General features: G+C 46.2%; 1 protein-coding gene across 3 annotated transcripts in view; it reads right to left on the minus strand.

Annotated features, from left to right (window-relative positions):
• The window catches only part of LOC143805766 (fibronectin type-III domain-containing protein 3A-like), a 101,632-nt gene that overhangs the window by 30,562 nt on the left and 52,846 nt on the right, over positions 1-18,224 (minus strand). For 2 of the 3 annotated variants that reach the window (XM_077285396.1, XM_077285397.1), the window contains 2 exons: positions 1,656-1,731; positions 1,091-1,167 (listed from right to left, as the gene is read on the minus strand). In XM_077285396.1, the coding sequence (XP_077141511.1) occupies positions 1,091-1,167; positions 1,656-1,731 (153 nt within the window). Of the gene's footprint in view, positions 1-1,090; positions 1,168-1,655; positions 1,747-18,224 lie in introns of all 3 variants that reach the window. The other variant, XM_077285395.1, reaches the window with a different exon arrangement.

Consider the following 18,224-nt stretch of genomic DNA (forward strand, 5'->3'; position numbering starts at 1 on the left):
AAGTGTTTGTGATGAGACTCCACTTCTGCTGTTCTACCCTTTCCCTCACACTGACTGACAGAGATGAGAGCTGTCAATCACACTCAGGTTTGCTGTGCTCCAGCACAATCTTGCACAAATGAAAAAAAAAACGCAAACTAATTATTAGGTAACGAATACTTTGACAGCTAATACATCTACAATGGAGAGGCACACAAAAAAGTTTTATTCTAATTGGCAGCAACTATTACACTGTTGGTGAAAGATCCTCCTTAAACAATTTGTCACTTTCTGATGACATTTTCTAGAAGAAAACGGATTCCTGCTTTCTCTTCATTTGGACGATTGCTCAATTCCATTGCAGCATTTCCTACACAGGCCAAACAAGGACTTGATTTTGATGCCAAAAAATGTTTTAAGTTCCCATCTGGGAAGATAAAAGCAAAAGGATCCATCCAATCAACGTGCAATACAAAGCTGCAAGAATGCCTTCCTAGCAGACGAAAACTTTGTGGCCCTTACACAACTATCCCCACCCTAGTTGATCAAATACTATGCAATGTTAAAGGGTTCTCTCACCAATAACATTCATCACCTATCCACAGGATGGATGATACATGCATGAGTCGTGGGGACTGACCACGGGGACCCCCCCACTGGTCACAAGTTTGGGGCTTATGTCTCCCATGAAAATGGAACTATTTGACCACAGCTTGTAAACATGAATAGACAAAGCACACATGTAATCGTCAGCCAAAAAAGTGCAAAAAAAAGTCATAAAATGGGCGTTTTTATCGCAGTATTTTTACTGCCAAGAGAGCGGGTTTTGGCTGCAAATACACAGAGTGTGAACATAGCTTTAGGCTCAGCCCAGATACAAGCCTCTGTATCAAGAGAGTAAAATCTGCAGCTTTTCCGTACAAGAATGAGCAAGTTGCAGAGGAAAAAATCCACACCATCCTTTTTTTTTTTTTTTTGTGCACAATTAAATTACAATGACTGGTGTATGGTTAAACATTGAGCCTGGTAAATCTTTTCTCATCAACCATAATAACCATCTCTGTCACCATAAGAATAAAATAATAATATAAAAATGAGAAGGGAATTATACCTGAGACACATAACCAGGCGGCACAAATATGGGAGGCATGGACCCATTTGGCGACATCATAGGAACGTGTGCTGGACCTATAAAAGAGTAGAAAAGCAAAAAGGGTTTTACAACGGAGTTAAAATTAGCCCTGGAGGCAATATAAACCATGTATTATGGAACTGTTCAATCAACTGGGGTATTATCAGCAATACATCGCCCCAATTTCTCAAAATAGTGATAGTTCTATGGAAATAAATCGGGGACTCAAATTTACTGCACATAAAAAAAAATGGAAAATCCCTTCACCTTCCTGACATAAAAATGACATTATCTTTTTTTAAAATATAAAACCAGAGTTCGGCAAAGATGTTTTATGTAAAAAACCATCAGTGGTTAAGTGACCTCACTTTACATCTCAGTATCCGAGAAAGGGCGGCAGTGCTGATAACTAGGCCTGCAGTTCTAGGAAGTTCTTATGTCTTAAGAGCTGTGGTCGGCCTATAGACGACGTTTCATTCATCTCAATGCACAAGAGAGGAAACACCAGGAATGGAGAGCGTGAATGCTTAGTCACGCCGCTTACCTGGGATACACTGAAAGTGTCCATCTTCTGTGCGGATGGTGAAGGTCTCCCCGGGGTTCACTTGCACCACAATTACCTGCAAATAAATAGGCTGTTTGGAAAAGTTCGAGTTTTTACCAGTGTCAAAAATATATGATTTTCATTACATTTATAGGATTGGAAAAACATGGCAGCTTTCTTCCAAAAACAGCACGACAACTGTCCATAGGTTGAATCTGGTAATGCCGCTCAGGTCAACTGAAGTCAGTTGGGTTGAGGTGCAATACACAAAGCCTGAGGACAACTGGTTTAGGGAGACGCAGTCATGCTTTTTTTAATCCCTATTCAACAGCTATAAAAGATCAAACCCTATAACTTTTTTTTTTTTTTTTACAAACAGCTGATAATGTTCTACATCTAAGATAACCTTATCAAACCCTAGATGCTAGTCCTTTGCCGGCCGCTGTTCTATCAGTAATGAAAGGTCAGCAAGCCTTGTGACTCCTACAGCCAATTACTGGCCCCAACGGTGACCTTAGAGGTATTGACACCAGTCACATGATATTAACGGAGCCCAGTAAATAAACCAGCGGGAAATCGCGGAAATGTTAGTGCCATGCAGCAGTAAGTACCATTTTGGTTTTTTGGCGGGATGTAGGAAAATAAAAAATATTGGGGTTGGGCAACCCTTTTAAAATTTTCTGTCTAGATCAAGGATGTCAAAGTCAAATATACAGAGGGTCAAAAACTAAAAAACTTGGACAAAGTCGCGGGTCAACCTTGCTATTTATTAAAAAAAAAATGTCTACAATCGAGGACGTTATTCATGAACCTTTTCATATGGAAATAATATTAAAGTGGTTGTCTCACGAACAAAGCACATTTTAATTGATAGATCTTCATATTAAATAAACACAATAACAAATGGGGCATACTGGAATAATAAAATATGTCATGAAGGAGCAGCAAAAAATATATGGCCCAAAGGCATAATTTAAATATGTAATTACAAAGAATAAAAATCCTTGAATTAACAAATACATATAATATATGATGCCAACAAAAGTGCCCCCCCCCAAACACCGTGTGATAGCCCCACAGTGAATTCCTCCGCATGCATTGTATGATGACCCTACTGTACCTCCCAGCAAAATAAGTTGACCCCAACACAGTATGATGCCTCAACTGTGATCCCCCCCACAGCCCTTTACACAGTATAATGGGCCCTACATAGTCCTCTAAACAGTACAATTGACCCCACAATCATTCACAGAGAATATTGGGCTCCACATTATCCTCCACACAGAATAATGGACCCCACATTCTCCTACATACAGAATTATGCACCCTACATAGTCCACTATACAGTACAATGGACCCCACATAGTCCTTCACATAGAATTACAGGCTCCACATTGTCTTCCATACAGAATTATGGACCCCACCAGGTACGGACTGGGGTTGAAATTCAGTCCTGGCATTTGAAATCACACAGGCCCATGTTGTCCCTGTCTCCATGAACCAGATGGGATATATTACTAATATTACCCTGGATGGAGGAAAGGAAGATTTACTACAAGACCAATATTTCTATTGATACCCGTGGCCTGCTGGGGTAAGTGATAGAGTTAGCAACTTTGTTCTCCATCACAACTCTTAACAGTATGGGTATCTTGAGAACACGGATTCTGTTAACAACGTAGCAGACAAGGCAGCCCATGTCCAGACAGGCCCTTCTGGCATTTGCCAGATGGCCAGTCCAGCCCTGGACCCCACAGTCTTCCATATAGTATAATGCCCCCCACATCCAGAATGTCAATACAGCTGAAAGTGTGATGCTGAGTGGGGATGGGAAGGTGGTGTCGGCATCGCGGGCCAAATATAATCACCCTATGTGCCACATTTGACCCACAGGCCAGAGTTTGACAATGTGGTCTAGATGAACCCTTAAGTGGAGATGCTGAGAAACAAAAGCGTGTTATGAGCAGGCCACCAAAACATCGTCTTTCGGAAGTTGATCATATTCATTAATCAGTCTTCCACTTTACTTTTTCTAATCTTACAGATACCCATGACGACTCCTCCATTTATGCAGGTTTCTACATAAAGCTCAGGATAAAACATATCCATGTCTTAGCTAGACAGTGTAGAAGTCAGCAATAAGGAGACAGTCTTAACTTTCAAAGTTAAAAAAATAAAAATCAATTAAAGTCAGATGCCTGCCCCAAAGATTCTGCAGTTTATCCAGCTCCAACTTCACAGAATAGTCCTGCAATGTGTCGCCGTTATGTAGCCTACCAGCTAACGAAATCAGGTACAGAAGGAAGAATTGGTGACAGTTCTTCGTGTAACACTTGTATAGTGCCAAGAAAACATCTGAATTATTTGAAGTAATTTAAAAGATCAAAGAAGTGACCTAGTACGGAGTGATGGATAACCTCCAGCACCGGTATCATGGTCTGCTAGTTTTATTAAAAGAATGTAAACACGGAGGTCACCAGACAGCCCAACAGTCCGGTACCCCAAAGTATCCAGCGGTGGCTGTGCCAAGAGATCTGCTGCTGCTCTTTTCAAGGATACAGGCACATACAGCATAGACTACTAGAATTTACATTAGAGCAAAATACAATCATTGTCCTCAAAACTGGTGCAATGAAGCCCTATCCAGATCTACTGGCCTCCAAGAGGTAGACAATGACCGAACAAAGAAAAGAGCGAAGAACGAGAACTCTTGTGTTCAGCTGTTAAATGAGTTGTCAAGTGAAAATTATAGTATCACTTATCCACAAGACGGGTGATATCTTGTTGATCACTGGTGGTTCCGACCACAGGGACCAGCACCGATCCGCAGAATGGGGCACTTTTATCCCCGTTAGAACATGCGCAGTGCCGCTCATGCTATCTCCAATCAGTTCATTCATTCCCTACGGGGTTATTTTTTTTCCATCAGCCGCAAAGAAAGTATTTTTATCGGGAATATGACCTGCCTGTCCATTTTGTAATGGGGCTAAAAAATTCCTCTTTTGCAGATAAGTGCAGGTCATTACTGCAGAGAGCCCCACCGATCAGTAAGTTATTAACCATCTCAAGGATAGGTGATAACTTTTAAACGCCTTTACGTCGTCATTAGAAACAAGGTTAATCTAGACCTTCCAGCTGTCAGGGGAACACCAACAGTTTTCAATTAAAATAAAAAATACAAAATTCTTTTTTTATTTGCTATGAAAAATCTTTTTGCAGAGTTTTCGGAGCAGATATTATGGTAACCAGGAATCTCAAAGTTTTGGAGGAGTCTTGAGACCTAGAGGATTTTCGAGAGTTTTCGCTCCATAAAATCCTCAGTGTGAACTTAGCCTTAGAGAAGTTGTGTAATATCAGATAAGGAAGAGCAGATCAGAAATGATTAGATGGCATTACACATCATGTGATGACAAGACATTGACCACCAGCTCCTTCAGAACAAAAGCCCAAATGTATCATGACGGCGCACCTGAAAATCATCCCGTCATGATGACTAAGAGGTGGTACAGTGACTCAAAGGAACATGAATTTGAGGGGTTCTCACATGACTCAATGATATCCGGAAACCTCCCCAATGCTTGAATAAAGGGGATCCTGCCCCAGTGAAGTCGACGGAGTAGTGTTAAGTTACAGTTGCCTGCACAGGGTTACCTGGAAGGGTCACTGTGCAAGGAAACCCTGTGCATGCTACAGTCTTTCTAGATTGCAGAGCAGGGGTGTTGAGGAAAAGAGGTCAGACTTGGAGCAACTTGATAAGGGTTGTCTAATCACAGATATTTCTGCCATAAATTTCTAATAGACTCAAGTCCTTCCTCTGATATGTAATCGGCTGAGCATGCAAGTTTGTTTCAATAATAAAACTGGAATAATTGGTGGACATACATCTTAGACACCTAAATAACACTTTAAAAACGGTCACCTTAAAGGAAACTTTTCATCATGAACATGCCGTCCAATCTGCAGGCCCCATGTTATAGAGCAGGGAGGGAAGAGCAGATTGATATATAGTTGTGTGAGAAAAGATTCAGTATAACCCGAGTTTTCATCATTTAATCCTCTGCTTTTGGAGATTTTCGGTCCAGTGGGCGGTCCTAGCAGTGATGACAGCCCTTCTTGTATAGGCGTACATAGAGAAAATACCGCCCACTGGACTGAAATTCCCAGAAAGAGCAGCAGACTAAATTATGAAACCACAGATTATACTGAATCTTTTCTCACAAAACTATATATTAATCTACTCACCTCCTCCTGCTCTATAACATGGGGCCTACAGATTGGACTGTTCCTTCGTGGTGACAAGTCCCCTTTAAGCTCGACAGACTTCTTCCCATGGGAACAAAGGCCATTGTGCGAACCGATTGCTCCCACAAACTTGTATCCCTGTCGAACACTATCTCTGTATGAACGGCTTCTGCAGTAAAGGATCAGCAGAAGAAAAAAGCTGAAATGTACCTTTTAATATTTTAGGTACTTTACAAGAAAAAACAGGAAACTGCATGAGCAATTATATCCAAGGAGCAGTAGAAGCAATCTAAAAATATAAAAGAAAACAAGCAGGTTACTGCAGGAAAGTTTCCCTATCTGTTCCCAGAGATCATGGGCAATTTGCAAGACCGACATCAGGAAATATGCAAAGTGCACGTGCCCAATTAATCTAACTCCACAGGAACCGAGGGGGCGGGCATGAACCAGAAAATAAAGCCACGCCCAAAACAATGATTATACTCTGCCCCCTAGGGCACTCTAGTAGGCTCCTGTAAAGTAAAATGTGCCAGCAGTAAGATAAAGTCATTACAAAAAGTAACATACACGAGTGCGCCAAATTTATTGTGTTTTAGAGGCGCTTGAAGTGTGTCTTACCAACGAGGATTCTATAGCTGGAGGTCTGACTAACTTCAGGCACCCCGGGCGATCATTTAACGGGGGCAGCAGCAATGTGTTAACTCAAGTCTGAAGGCTAGTGCTGTACTTTTCGAGACAGCGATGCCAAGTATTGCCCCATGGCGGCTAAGACAACCATGATGCATGCAAGAAAGTAAAGGCACGAGCCGAATGGTAAGGGGGTGTTGGGTGTGAAAAGTTTGAACCCCATAAATGAATTAGTGGTCTATACTAAGAAAATGTCCTAAATTTAAGAAATTGGATACACTCTAAGGCTGTATTTAGACATCGGTGAAGTATGGACCATGATGCACGGACTGAACATGGGTCTCCCAACACGAATTCACCAACCTCATTGTCACATATAAAACTTTTGAGACCCTAGATCAGTTTGTACATCGTGGTCCATGCTTGGACATCTGAAGGCTGCCACCAATGTATCGGCTTGCCCAAAGTGTTCCTCTAAGAACCAGCTCATTCTTTACTCTCTGCCAGAAGCTCAGCGCACACAGATGTAAGTTTTGAGCCGCGGATGGTTGATATCCGGAGGATAGAGCTTGAACTTTCAAAGTAAATAAGTGCATATACCAGATGGGAGGACGCACAGCTAGCTGCACCTGCAGATCATTACAGTGGGCCTAGCCAAACGGTGAGGGGGCAGGAGGCCTCAAGACCCATGGAGAAAGACTCAAAGGTCCAAAATTCTGGGATAACACCGGTTCTTCACGCCTGCACGTCTGTGCTCTCCAATACAAGGTGAGGCCTCACCATGCAGAAAAGATGGACGACTCATCCTTTCCATAAAAACAAAACAAAAAAAAAAACATATTTCTAGTTTCTAGCAGCTGCTGGTTTCTGAGTATGGCCCGTCTGTCACAGGCGGGTATTTCAGAGAAATGCTAAACAATTAGAAGCTTATTTCAGCCGTACTTCTTGCGCAACTGGAGGCTTTAAAAACAAGAAAACATCTGTTTCACAGTTGCAGAGAAGCAATTTGTCCATTCGAGCTGCCAATGCGAGTTTATTCGCGTGGAAATTCATTTCAGACTCGTTTGTACAATCAACAGATTTTTACGCAAAAAATTTTATTTTAGAAAGAAAAAGAAATAGAGATTTGGAGGCGAGCTATAAGTTTCAATAATGTTACTGCTAGATTTATGGCATTGTTCCTGGCTGCCGCTTCCCACATGTAATTAGTGGTGTGAAGTCATGGAAAATAATAACGAGGGAGCCAATGAAAGCGGCGAGTCCTCAGACATCATTCCCTATTAGTGCGAAAGGGAATAGCATCTTAAAGTGGTACTGCAAATAATGCTAAGTGGGGGGCTAATCAAATGCTTGATTGGTGCGATAATTTACCTGGCATCTATCAACCTACTGAGGACAAAATAACATCACCATCAAGTCGTATAGAGTCTGTCAGCACAAAATGACTGCTCAAACCAAGCACAGTGCACCTTCCCATTTACTTGTTTTCCATCTATCTGGCTTCCGTAAAGCCAAAGCTGGACATCAAGAAACAGGTGGTTGTCGACAGATGGAAAACAAATATGCGGGAAGGTAGACTAAACTGCTCGGCCACAGCAAGGGTGCTCCCAGCGCTTGTCCTTGGTTTGAACAGTCATTTCAATAGTAACCTGTAAACTGGAATCCCAGAAATTGCTACTTAATAATAAATAATAATTTTTATTTATATAGCGCCAACATATTCTGCAGCACTTTACAATTAAGTGGGGACATGTACAGACAATAAATTCAATACAAGTTAAGACAATTTAAACAGTGACATTATGGGTGAGGTCCCTGCTCGCAAGCTTACAATCTACAAGGAAATGGGGGGACACAAGAGGTGAAAAGTGCTTGTTATTTCAGGTCTGGCAATTATAATAAACTAGATGGTGGCCCGATTCTAACGCATCGGGTATTCTAGAATATGTATGTACACGTAGTATATTGCCCAGCCACATAGTATATTGCCCAGCCACATAGTATATTGCCCAGCCACGTAGTATATTGCCCAGCCACGTAGTATATTGCCCAGTAACATAGTATACAGCACAGAGCCACGTAGTATATTGGGCAGTCACGTAGTATATTGCCCAGCTACATAGTATATTGCACAGCCACGTATGTCACAGGTTAAAAAAATAAACATATACTCACCTTCCGCAGGCGCGTTGTAGTTCTGTCACCTGTGTGGGGTGCAGGCGGCAGCTTCCAGTCCCAGGGTGTGATGACGTCGCGGTCACGTGACCGTGACGTCATGGCAGGTTCTTTTCGCGCAGGCGCGCAGGACCTGTGATGACGTCGCGGTCACATGACCGTGTCGCGGTCACATGACCGTGACGTCACGGCAGGTCCTTCTCGCGCAGGCCTTGCGATGACCGTGACGTCATGGCAGGTCCTTCTCCCAGACCATCCTTGCCACTGGAACGTGCCACTTGCATGGACCGGCCGGAGCATCGCGAGGAGCGGGAAAGGCGGCGGAAGGTGAGTATCTAATGATTTTTTATTTTTTTTTAATCATTTTTAACATTAGATGTTTTTACTATTGACGCTGCATAGGCTGCGTCAATAGTAAAAACTTGGTAACACAGGGTTAATAGCGGCAGTAACGGACTGCGTTACCCGCGGCATAACGCGGTCCGTTACCGCCGGCATTAACCCTGTGTGAGCGGTGACCGGAGGGGTGTATGTGGGCGCCGGGCACTGAGTGCGGGGATTAAGGAGCAGCCATTTTCTTCCGGATTGTGTGCGTCGCTGATTGGTCGTGGCAATGGTCGTGGGCGTTTTGCCACGACCAATCAGCGACTTGGATTCCATGACAGAGGCCGCGACCAATAAATATCCGTGACAGACAGAAAGACAGAAGGATAGACAGACGGAAGTGACCCTTAGACAATTATATAGTAGATAGGGATTTTCATATAAAGCTGCATGATCCGGTCATCAGCCCGTGTGTTTAAGTGCAATAGTCAAGTATCAAGTGCAGTTATGTGCATGGAGGGTGTGGAGACAGATTAATAGTAGGGTGCAGATTCAGAGTAATATTTGGAAGGAGGGAACAGGGCAAAGTTAGTTTACTGAGTCGTTGATGTGGTAGGCTTGTTTGAAGAGATGCGTTTCAAAGCATGCTTGAATAGGTCGGGGCTAGGTATCAGTCTGATCGTCTGGGGAAGTGCATTCCAGAGAGCTGGCGCAGCACGAGAAAAGTCTTGGAGACAGAGGTGTGAGGTTTGGAGTACGGGGGATGTTAGTCTTAGGTCATTTGTAGAACGGAGGGCACGTGTAGGGCAACAGACAGAGATGAGAGAGGAGATATAAGGCAGTGCAGAAGTGTGGAGAGCTTTGTGGGTCAGAGAGATGAGTTTATACTGAACCATGTAACGAATGGGTAGCCAGTGTAATGACTGGCACAAGATGGAGGCATCGGTGAAGCGGTTGGACAGAAATATGACAATGGCTGCCGCATGGATTGGAGTGAAGAAAGTTTGGTAAGAGGGAGACCGATCAGAAGAGAGTTGCAGTAGTCCAGACGAGAATGAATTAGAGCGACAGTAAGAGTCTTAGCAGTTTCAAAGGTGAGAAAAGGTCGGATTCTGGAGATGTTTTTAAGATGCAGGTGACAAGAGCGAGTGAGTGATCGGATATAGGGAGCAATAAGTAAAGTAAAGTAAAGGAAGTTCGTAAAGGAAAGTTCGGTATCGAATATGACCCCAAGACAGCGGGCATGCTGCTTGGGAGTTATGGTTGAACCCTCCAGGGTAATTTCGATGTTAGGTAGAGAGAGGTTAGTAGAAGGGAGAAACACAAGAAGTTCAGTTTGGGGGAGATTTAATTTCAGATAGAGGGAGGACATGATATTAGACAGCAAACAGACAATCCTTGGTATTTTGAATTAGGGTAGGGGTGATGTCAGGGGAAGAAGTGTATAATTGGGAGTCATCAGCATAGAGATGGTACTGGAACCCAAATTTGCTGATTGATTGTCCAATAGGGGCAGTGTATAGAGAGAAGAGGAGGGGGCCTAGGACTGAGCCCTGCGGAACCCCGATAGTAAGGGGACGAGGAGAAGAAGAGGAGCCTGCAAAAAATACAGTGAAGGAGCGGTCAGAGAGGTAGGAGGAGAACCAGGAGAGGGCTATGTCCTTGAGGCCTATAGAGCGGAGCATAGGGAGGAGCTGGTGATCCACAGTGTTAAATGTGGCAGAGAAATCCAGGAGAATCAGCAGGGAGCAATGACCTTTGGATTCAGCTGTTATTAGACTTTAGGCCATGTGCACACGTTCAGGATTTTTCGCGTTTTTTTCGCTATAAAAACGTGATAAAAACGCGAAAAAAACGCTTACATATGCCTCCTATTATTTACAGGGTATTCCGCAATTTTTGTGCAAATGTTGCGATTTTTTCCGCGAAAAAATCGCATCGCGGAAAAAAAAGCAACATGTTCATTAAAAATGCGGAATTGCGGGGATTCCGCACACCTAGGAGCCCATTGATCTGCTTACTTCCCGCACGGGGCTGTGCACACCATGCGGGAAGTAAGCAGATTATATGCGGTGGAGGAGAGGAGACTCTCCCCCACGGACTGGGCACCATATAAGTGGTAAAAAAAAGAATTAAAATAAAAAATAGTCCTATACTCACCCTCTGATGCCCCCCGAAGTGTTCCCGCCTCTCCGGTGCATGCTTTCTCTTCCGTTTCTATAGATGTTGTGGTACAGGACCTGTGATGACGTCGCTGTCTTGTGATTGGTCGCGTGACCGCTCATGTGACTCACGCGACCAATCACAAGCCGCGACGTCATCGAAGGTCCTGAACCACACCGGCATCTATAGGAACGGACGCCGCTGAGATCGGCTGTCTGCAGAGGGTGAGTATAACCATTTTTTTATTTTTTTTATTATTTTTAAACATTCTATCTTTTACTATAGATGCTGCATAAGCAGCATCTATAGTAAAAAGTTGGTTACACTTGTCAAACAGTATGTTTGACAAGTGTGACCAACTTGTCAGTCAGTTTTCCAAGCGATGCTACAGATCGCTTGGAAAACTTTAGCATTCTGCAAGCTAATTACGCTTGCAGAATCCTAAAAAAAACCGCGAAAAAACCAGAAAAAATATGCAAAAAAAAAAAATGCGGATTTCTTGCAGAAAATTTCCGGTTTTCGTCAGGAAATTTCTGCAAGAAATCCGGACGTGTGCACATACCCTTAGTGAGGGCAGTTTCAGTGCAGTGTAAAGAGCGGAAACCAGATTGTAAGGGGTCGAGAAGAGAGTTATCCGAGAGATAGCGGATTAGACGGGAGTGGACCAAGCGTTCCAGGAGTTTAGAGATGAAGGAAAGGTTAGAGACAGGTCTGTAGTTAGCAGTGCAGTTCTGGTCCAGGGATGGCTTAGTATACTTGTATAGAGCTGCACGATTAAGATGCTGGTCAGTCGGACTCGCCTCTGGAGGTGTTATACGCCAGTATCTCCACCCTCCACAGGGAACACAGAAAAGGAGGGTAAAAGCACCCAACACACCAATGGTGCCATCTTCTACTACAAAGTGCAAAACAGCACAACAACAACAAAAAAATATACACAGCGCTCTGTTCTGGTTTACTGGCTTCTGCCTGAATCCCTGGGGAAAAAAATAGATTCCGACGTGCCCCTGACCAGCCATTCACTCCATATTGGGTGTCTGTATTTTCATAGGTGGGCAAGAAATGACGAATATAAAGCATAAAAAGAATGAGTGTCTCACAAGGGGCATTTCAGAATACCCATTTTTCAGGGATTTAGTTGCAAAAGCATCAGAAGGAAAGCCATCAAAACTTTGTCTAAAAAGAGTAGTACATTTTACTTTCTTGTTTAAAAACTTTCCACCTGCATCCCCCAGATTTAGAACCCACAGACACAGATTCAACATACAGTAAACTACCGTATTTTCCGGCGTATAGGACGACTGGGCGTATAAGACGACCCCCCAACTTTACCAGTTAAAATATAAAATCTTCTTAAAAGTCGGGGGTCTTCTTATACACCCTATGTCGTCTTATAGGGCCGGTGAATATGTGCCTTTTGGGGGGGGGGGGGGGGAGTGATCCTGATGACGAGGGGGCGTCTCACAGGAAAGTGAGTATCCCCCATTACCTTATCGTAGCGGTGCAGCGTGGGGGTCTCAGTGCTGGGAGTGGCGGCGGCGGCTGCTGTGCTCTGGTGCGGCGGCTGCTGTGCTCTGGTGCGGCGGCTCCTCTTCTGTGTGGGGCCTCTGTGCTGTGGGGTGGCGGTGGCGGCGGCATATCTTTATCCAGTTGGGGCTCCTCCGGCATCTCCTTAGCCCTGGAGGCCCCGCCGCAACTCCATCGGTGCAATGCAGCGGCCATTTTCCCGGAGGCAGCTCAATAGGTGCGATGCGGTGGCCTCCGGGAAAATGGCCGCTGCTCAGATTCAGATCTCGTCCCGAAATCTCGGGACACGAGATCTGAATCTGAGCAGCGGCCATTTTCCCGGAGGCCACCACATTGCACCGATGGAGTTGCGGCGGGGCCTCCAGGGCTAAGGAGATGCCGGAGGAGCCCCAACTGGATAAAGATACGCCGCTGCCGTCGCCACCCCACAGCACAGAGGCCCCACACAGAAGAGGAGCCGCCGCACCAGAACACAGCAGCCGCCGCCGCTCCCAGCACTGACACCCCCACGCTGCACCGCTAGGATAAGGTAATGGGGATTACTCACTTTCCTGTGAGACGCCCCCTCGTCATCAGGATCACTCCCCCTCCCCACCCACCATATACACCGGCGTACAAGACGATTCCCGGCGTATAAGACGACCCCCGACTTTTAAGAAGATTTTCGGGGGTTAAAAAGTCGTCTTATACGCCGGAAAATACGGTATATGTTTAAAAAAAAGATTTTCTATTGAGCCATCTTCTTCCTGGTTTTATGACCAAAACTAATAATCCAGAACTATTAGACCATGTTCACACGTTGCATTTTTGCTGCATTTTTTTTTTCTGCAGGCAAAACCTGCTCTCTTAGCAGTAAAAAAGCTGGTTATAAAAATCAGGCACAATTTGTCCCTTGTGCATGCAGATAAAGTTTAGTGAATTAAAAAAAACCATGCTGCAACTTCATAAGGTTTTTGCGCCAAAAATGCAGCAAAACCTGATACCTTTTTTAAAAAATAAATAAATAAATAAATAAATAAATAAAAAACAAACACAGAAGTGACATGCTGCAGTTTGCAAAAACGCAGCAGTTTTCCAATTCAGTCAGGGGAAAAAAAACAATGTGTGTGCATGAGTTTTTTTGAAATCTCATACCTTTTGCTGGTACTGTAAAACGCAAAGTTTGCATAAAAAATGCAGCAAAATGACAACGTGCGAAGATAGCCTAGGCAGAGTGCACAGGAATTTTTGCTGCATTTTTTTCAGTGCAGATTTGTCACAAAACCTACAGGGTTTCCTGATGCCAGCAAAGAGAGTTAGAATTAATCTTAGAGTTAAGATATCACAGTGCTTATGTGTGACTTGTTCCACTCCTCATTTTGGCTTACAAATATTGAGGTGAAAAACTGACCAAATGATCAATGTAGGAACGTGGCCAAAAAACTAAACATGCTGCAGATTTAACGCTGCAAGGAAAAACTAAGCAACGTGTGCATGAGACTTCAGGAATCTCATTCACTTTGCTGGTACTATGAAATCCTTCAGGTTTTGTGACAAATCTGAGTAGAAAAAAATGTGACAAAACCACAACGTGAGCACAGAACCCTTAGGCCATGTGCTCATGTTGAGTATTTGGCAAATTTTTTACCTCAGTATTTGTAATCCAAAACCACCTGGAGTGGAACAGTCAGCATAAAAGTATATTAGAAACACGTCACCACTTCTGCATTTACCACTCACTCCTGGTTTTGGCTTACAAATACTGATGTAAAATACTGACCAAATACTGAACATGTGAATGTGGCCGAAGAGTCAGGTCTATGCAAGTCTCGTGCACACCACTTCATAGAACCATTATGGTATCAACGCCTATCACATGTTACTTTGGCAGGTCAAAATTGTTGATAAGGACAAGTCAGGGTTGGGCTAATGTCTGATGATCCCCTGGAGCACCATCAAATCCATTATCAAATGGAAAGTACATGGTACCACAACAAACCTGCCACGAGAGGGCCACCCACCAAAGCGCTCAGCCCAGGCAAGGAGGGCATTACCGTAATCAGAGTGGCACAGAGAAGAAAAGCAACCCTGAAGGAGGTGCAGAGTTCCCAAACAGAGACTGGAGTATCTGTACATACGACCACAATAAGCCATACACTCCACAGACGTGGCCTTTATGGAAAAGTGGACAGAAAAAGCCTTTACTTATGCACAAAAATTGTAATGCTTGTTTTGTGTTTGTCAAAAGTCATGTGGGAGACTCCTCAAATGTATGGAGAAAGGTGCTGTGGTCAGATGAGAGGAAATTTAACTTTTTGGATAACAAGGTAAACACTTTGTCTGTCACCAAACCAACAGAGCTCATCGCCCCAAGAACACCATCCCTACAGTGAAACATGTTGATGGCAGCATCATGCTGTGGGGATGTTTTCAGCAGCAGAGTGAGGGAAAAATAGAATAGTCCAAATTGAGGGAAAGATGGATTGTGCGGAATACAAGGATATTCTTGAGCAACACCTGTTTCAGTCTGTCAGTGATTTGAGACTGAGACGGAGGTTCACCTTCCAACAAAACAATGACCCAAAGCAGACTGCTAAAGCAACACTCGAGTGGTTTAAGGAGAAAAGTGTAAATGTTTTGGCGTGGCCTATTCAAAGACCAGACCTTAATCCAATTGAGAATCTGTAGTCAGACTTAATGATTGCTGTTCACCAGAGGAAACCAGCTAACTTTAAGGAGCTAGAGCACTTTTGCTAGAGGAATGGGCAAAACCAACTAACTTGAAGGAGCTGGAGCACTTTTGCTAGAGGATTGCACAAAACCAACTAACTTGAAGGAGCTGGAGCACTTTTGCTTGAGGAATGCACAAAATCCCACTGGTAAGATGTGGAAAGCTTATAGAGACTTATACAAAGCGACTTGCAGCTGTAATTGCTGCAAAAGGAGGCAGTACAAAGTACTGACTTTGAGGGGGGGGGGAACAGTTATGCACACTGAAGTTTTCAGGGTTTTTCTATATTTTTGCTTGCATCACAATAAAAAGAAAACAAAATGTTCACAGTTGTAATGGCATGTTCCTTACATGAAGTGATACAAACCCTCAAAAAAACCAGTGAAATTCTAGGTCGTGAGGTAGCAAAATACGGTGAGATGCCAAGGGGGTGAGTAGTTTCGCAAGGTGGAAAAGACTAGACGGGGGTCGAGCGGCACAGACTAGACGGGGGTCGAGCGGCACAGACTAGACGGGGGTCGAGCGGCACAGACTAGACGGGGGTCGAGCGGCACAGACTAGACGGGGGTCGAGCGGCACAGACTAGACGGGGGTCGAGCGGCACAGACTAGACGGGGGTCGAGCGGCACAGACTAGACGGGGGTCGAGCGGCACAGACTAGACGGGGGTCGAGCGGCACAGACTAGACGGGGGTCGAGCGGCACAGACTAGACGGGGGTCGAGCGGCACAGACTAGACGGGGGTCGAGCGGCACAGACTAGACGGGGGTCGAGCGGCACAGACTAGACGGGGGTCGAGCGGCACAGACTAGACGGGGGTCGAGCGGCACAGACTAGACGGGGGTCGAGCGGCACAGACTAGACGGGGGTCGAGCGGCACAGACTAGACGGGGGTCGAGCGGCACAGACTAGACGGGGGTCGAGCGGCACAGACTAGACGGGGGTCGAGCGGCACAGACTAGACGGGGGTCGAGCGGCACAGACTAGACGGGGGTCGAGCGGCACAGACTAGACGGGGGTCGAGCGGCACAGACTAGACGGGGGTCGAGCGGCACAGACTAGACGGGGGTCGAGCGGCACAGACTAGACGGGGGTCGAGCGGCACAGACTAGACGGGGGTCGAGCGGCACAGACTAGACGGGGGTCGAGCGGCACAGACTAGACGGGGGTCGAGCGGCACAGACTAGACGGGGGTCGAGCGGCACAGACGGGGGTCGAGCGGCACAGACGGGGGTCGAGCGGCACAGACGGGGGTCGAGCGGCACAGACGGGGGTCGAGCGGCACAGACGGGGGTCGAGCGGCACAGACGGGGGTCGAGCGGCACAGACGGGGGTCGAGCGGCACAGACGGGGGTCGAGCGGCACAGACGGGGGTCGAGCGGCACAGACGGGGGTCGAGCGGCACAGACGGGGGTCGAGCGGCACAGACGGGGGTCGAGCGGCACAGACGGGGGTCGAGCGGCACAGACGGGGGTCGAGCGGCACAGACGGGGGTCGAGCGGCACAGACGGGGGTCGAGCGGCACAGACGGGGGTCGAGCGGCACAGACGGGGGTCGAGCGGCACAGACGGGGGTCGAGCGGCACAGACGGGGGTCGAGCGGCACAGACGGGGGTCGAGCGGCACAGACGGGGGTCGAGCGGCACAGACGGGGGTCGAGCGGCACAGACGGGGGTCGAGCGGCACAGACGGGGGTCGAGCGGCACAGACGGGGGTCGAGCGGCACAGACGGGGGGCGAGCGGCACAGACGGGGGTCGAGCGGCACAGACGGGGCGAGCGGCACAGACGGGGCGAGCGGCACAGACGGGGCGAGCGGCACAGACGGGGCGAGCGGCACAGACGGGGCGAGCGGCACAGACGGGGCGAGCGGCACAGACGGGGCGAGCGGCACAGACGGGGCGAAGCGGCACAGACGGGGCGAGCGGCACAGACGGGGCGAGCGGCAGACGGGGCGAGCGGCAGACGGGGCGAGCGGCAGACGGGGCGAGCGGCAGACGGGGCGGGCGGCACAGACAGGGCGAGCGGCACAGACAGGGCGAGCGGCACAGAAAGGGCGAGCGGCACAGAAAGGGCGAATAGATAAGATTCCACACCCCAGGTATCTTAGATGAGCAGGTGGTCACGTGATATATGTGCATGCACATGACAGGACCTGACATCTGGGCAGTTTCTCACTCTCATACACTCAGGATTTCTAAGAATAATGCTGCACTTGTGAAACCTGCGGACGGTTGGGTGTCAACGATTATGAGAAAAATAGAATGTCACTGACTATTGAAGTGGAAGGAAGCGATACCACTTCACAAGCCGTGGCCGACCTCAGCTGGAGCTGTACAATGCGTTCCCACTGGACTGTCTGTATAATAATACATATAATTAAGTGGGAGAATTTAATTCATTTTCTCAACCAATAAAATGCAGGTCTTTAGATCCACGTGAGCATCTCCTCCTACAAACGCCATCATATCACTCCATTCTGACTCAAATTGGTGAATTGTTGGAAGGCTGATTAGCTGCCCATACCAAATAGATTAAAGGGGGTCTTCCAAGGATAGTCCAGTGAGTATCACTCTCCCCATAGTGGCCTGTATTCTTGTGACAAGTAGATTCTAAATCCGTTTGCTATTTTGATAATGGAGCCAATCATTAGCACAGCCTGTGAGGTCTCTGGTGCTGGGCTGTGAGGGTCTCACTTTGATGCCATGATCTCACGTGGGAACTCCGGCCTCTGACTAGTACATTATCGTATGAAATATGCCCAAAGGAAGCACAAAACATCTGCAAAATTATTCAGAACATCAG

The sequence above is a fragment of the Ranitomeya variabilis genome, chromosome 2, assembly GCF_051348905.1.
Source record: "Ranitomeya variabilis isolate aRanVar5 chromosome 2, aRanVar5.hap1, whole genome shotgun sequence".
Classification (NCBI taxonomy): domain Eukaryota; kingdom Metazoa; phylum Chordata; class Amphibia; order Anura; family Dendrobatidae; genus Ranitomeya; species Ranitomeya variabilis.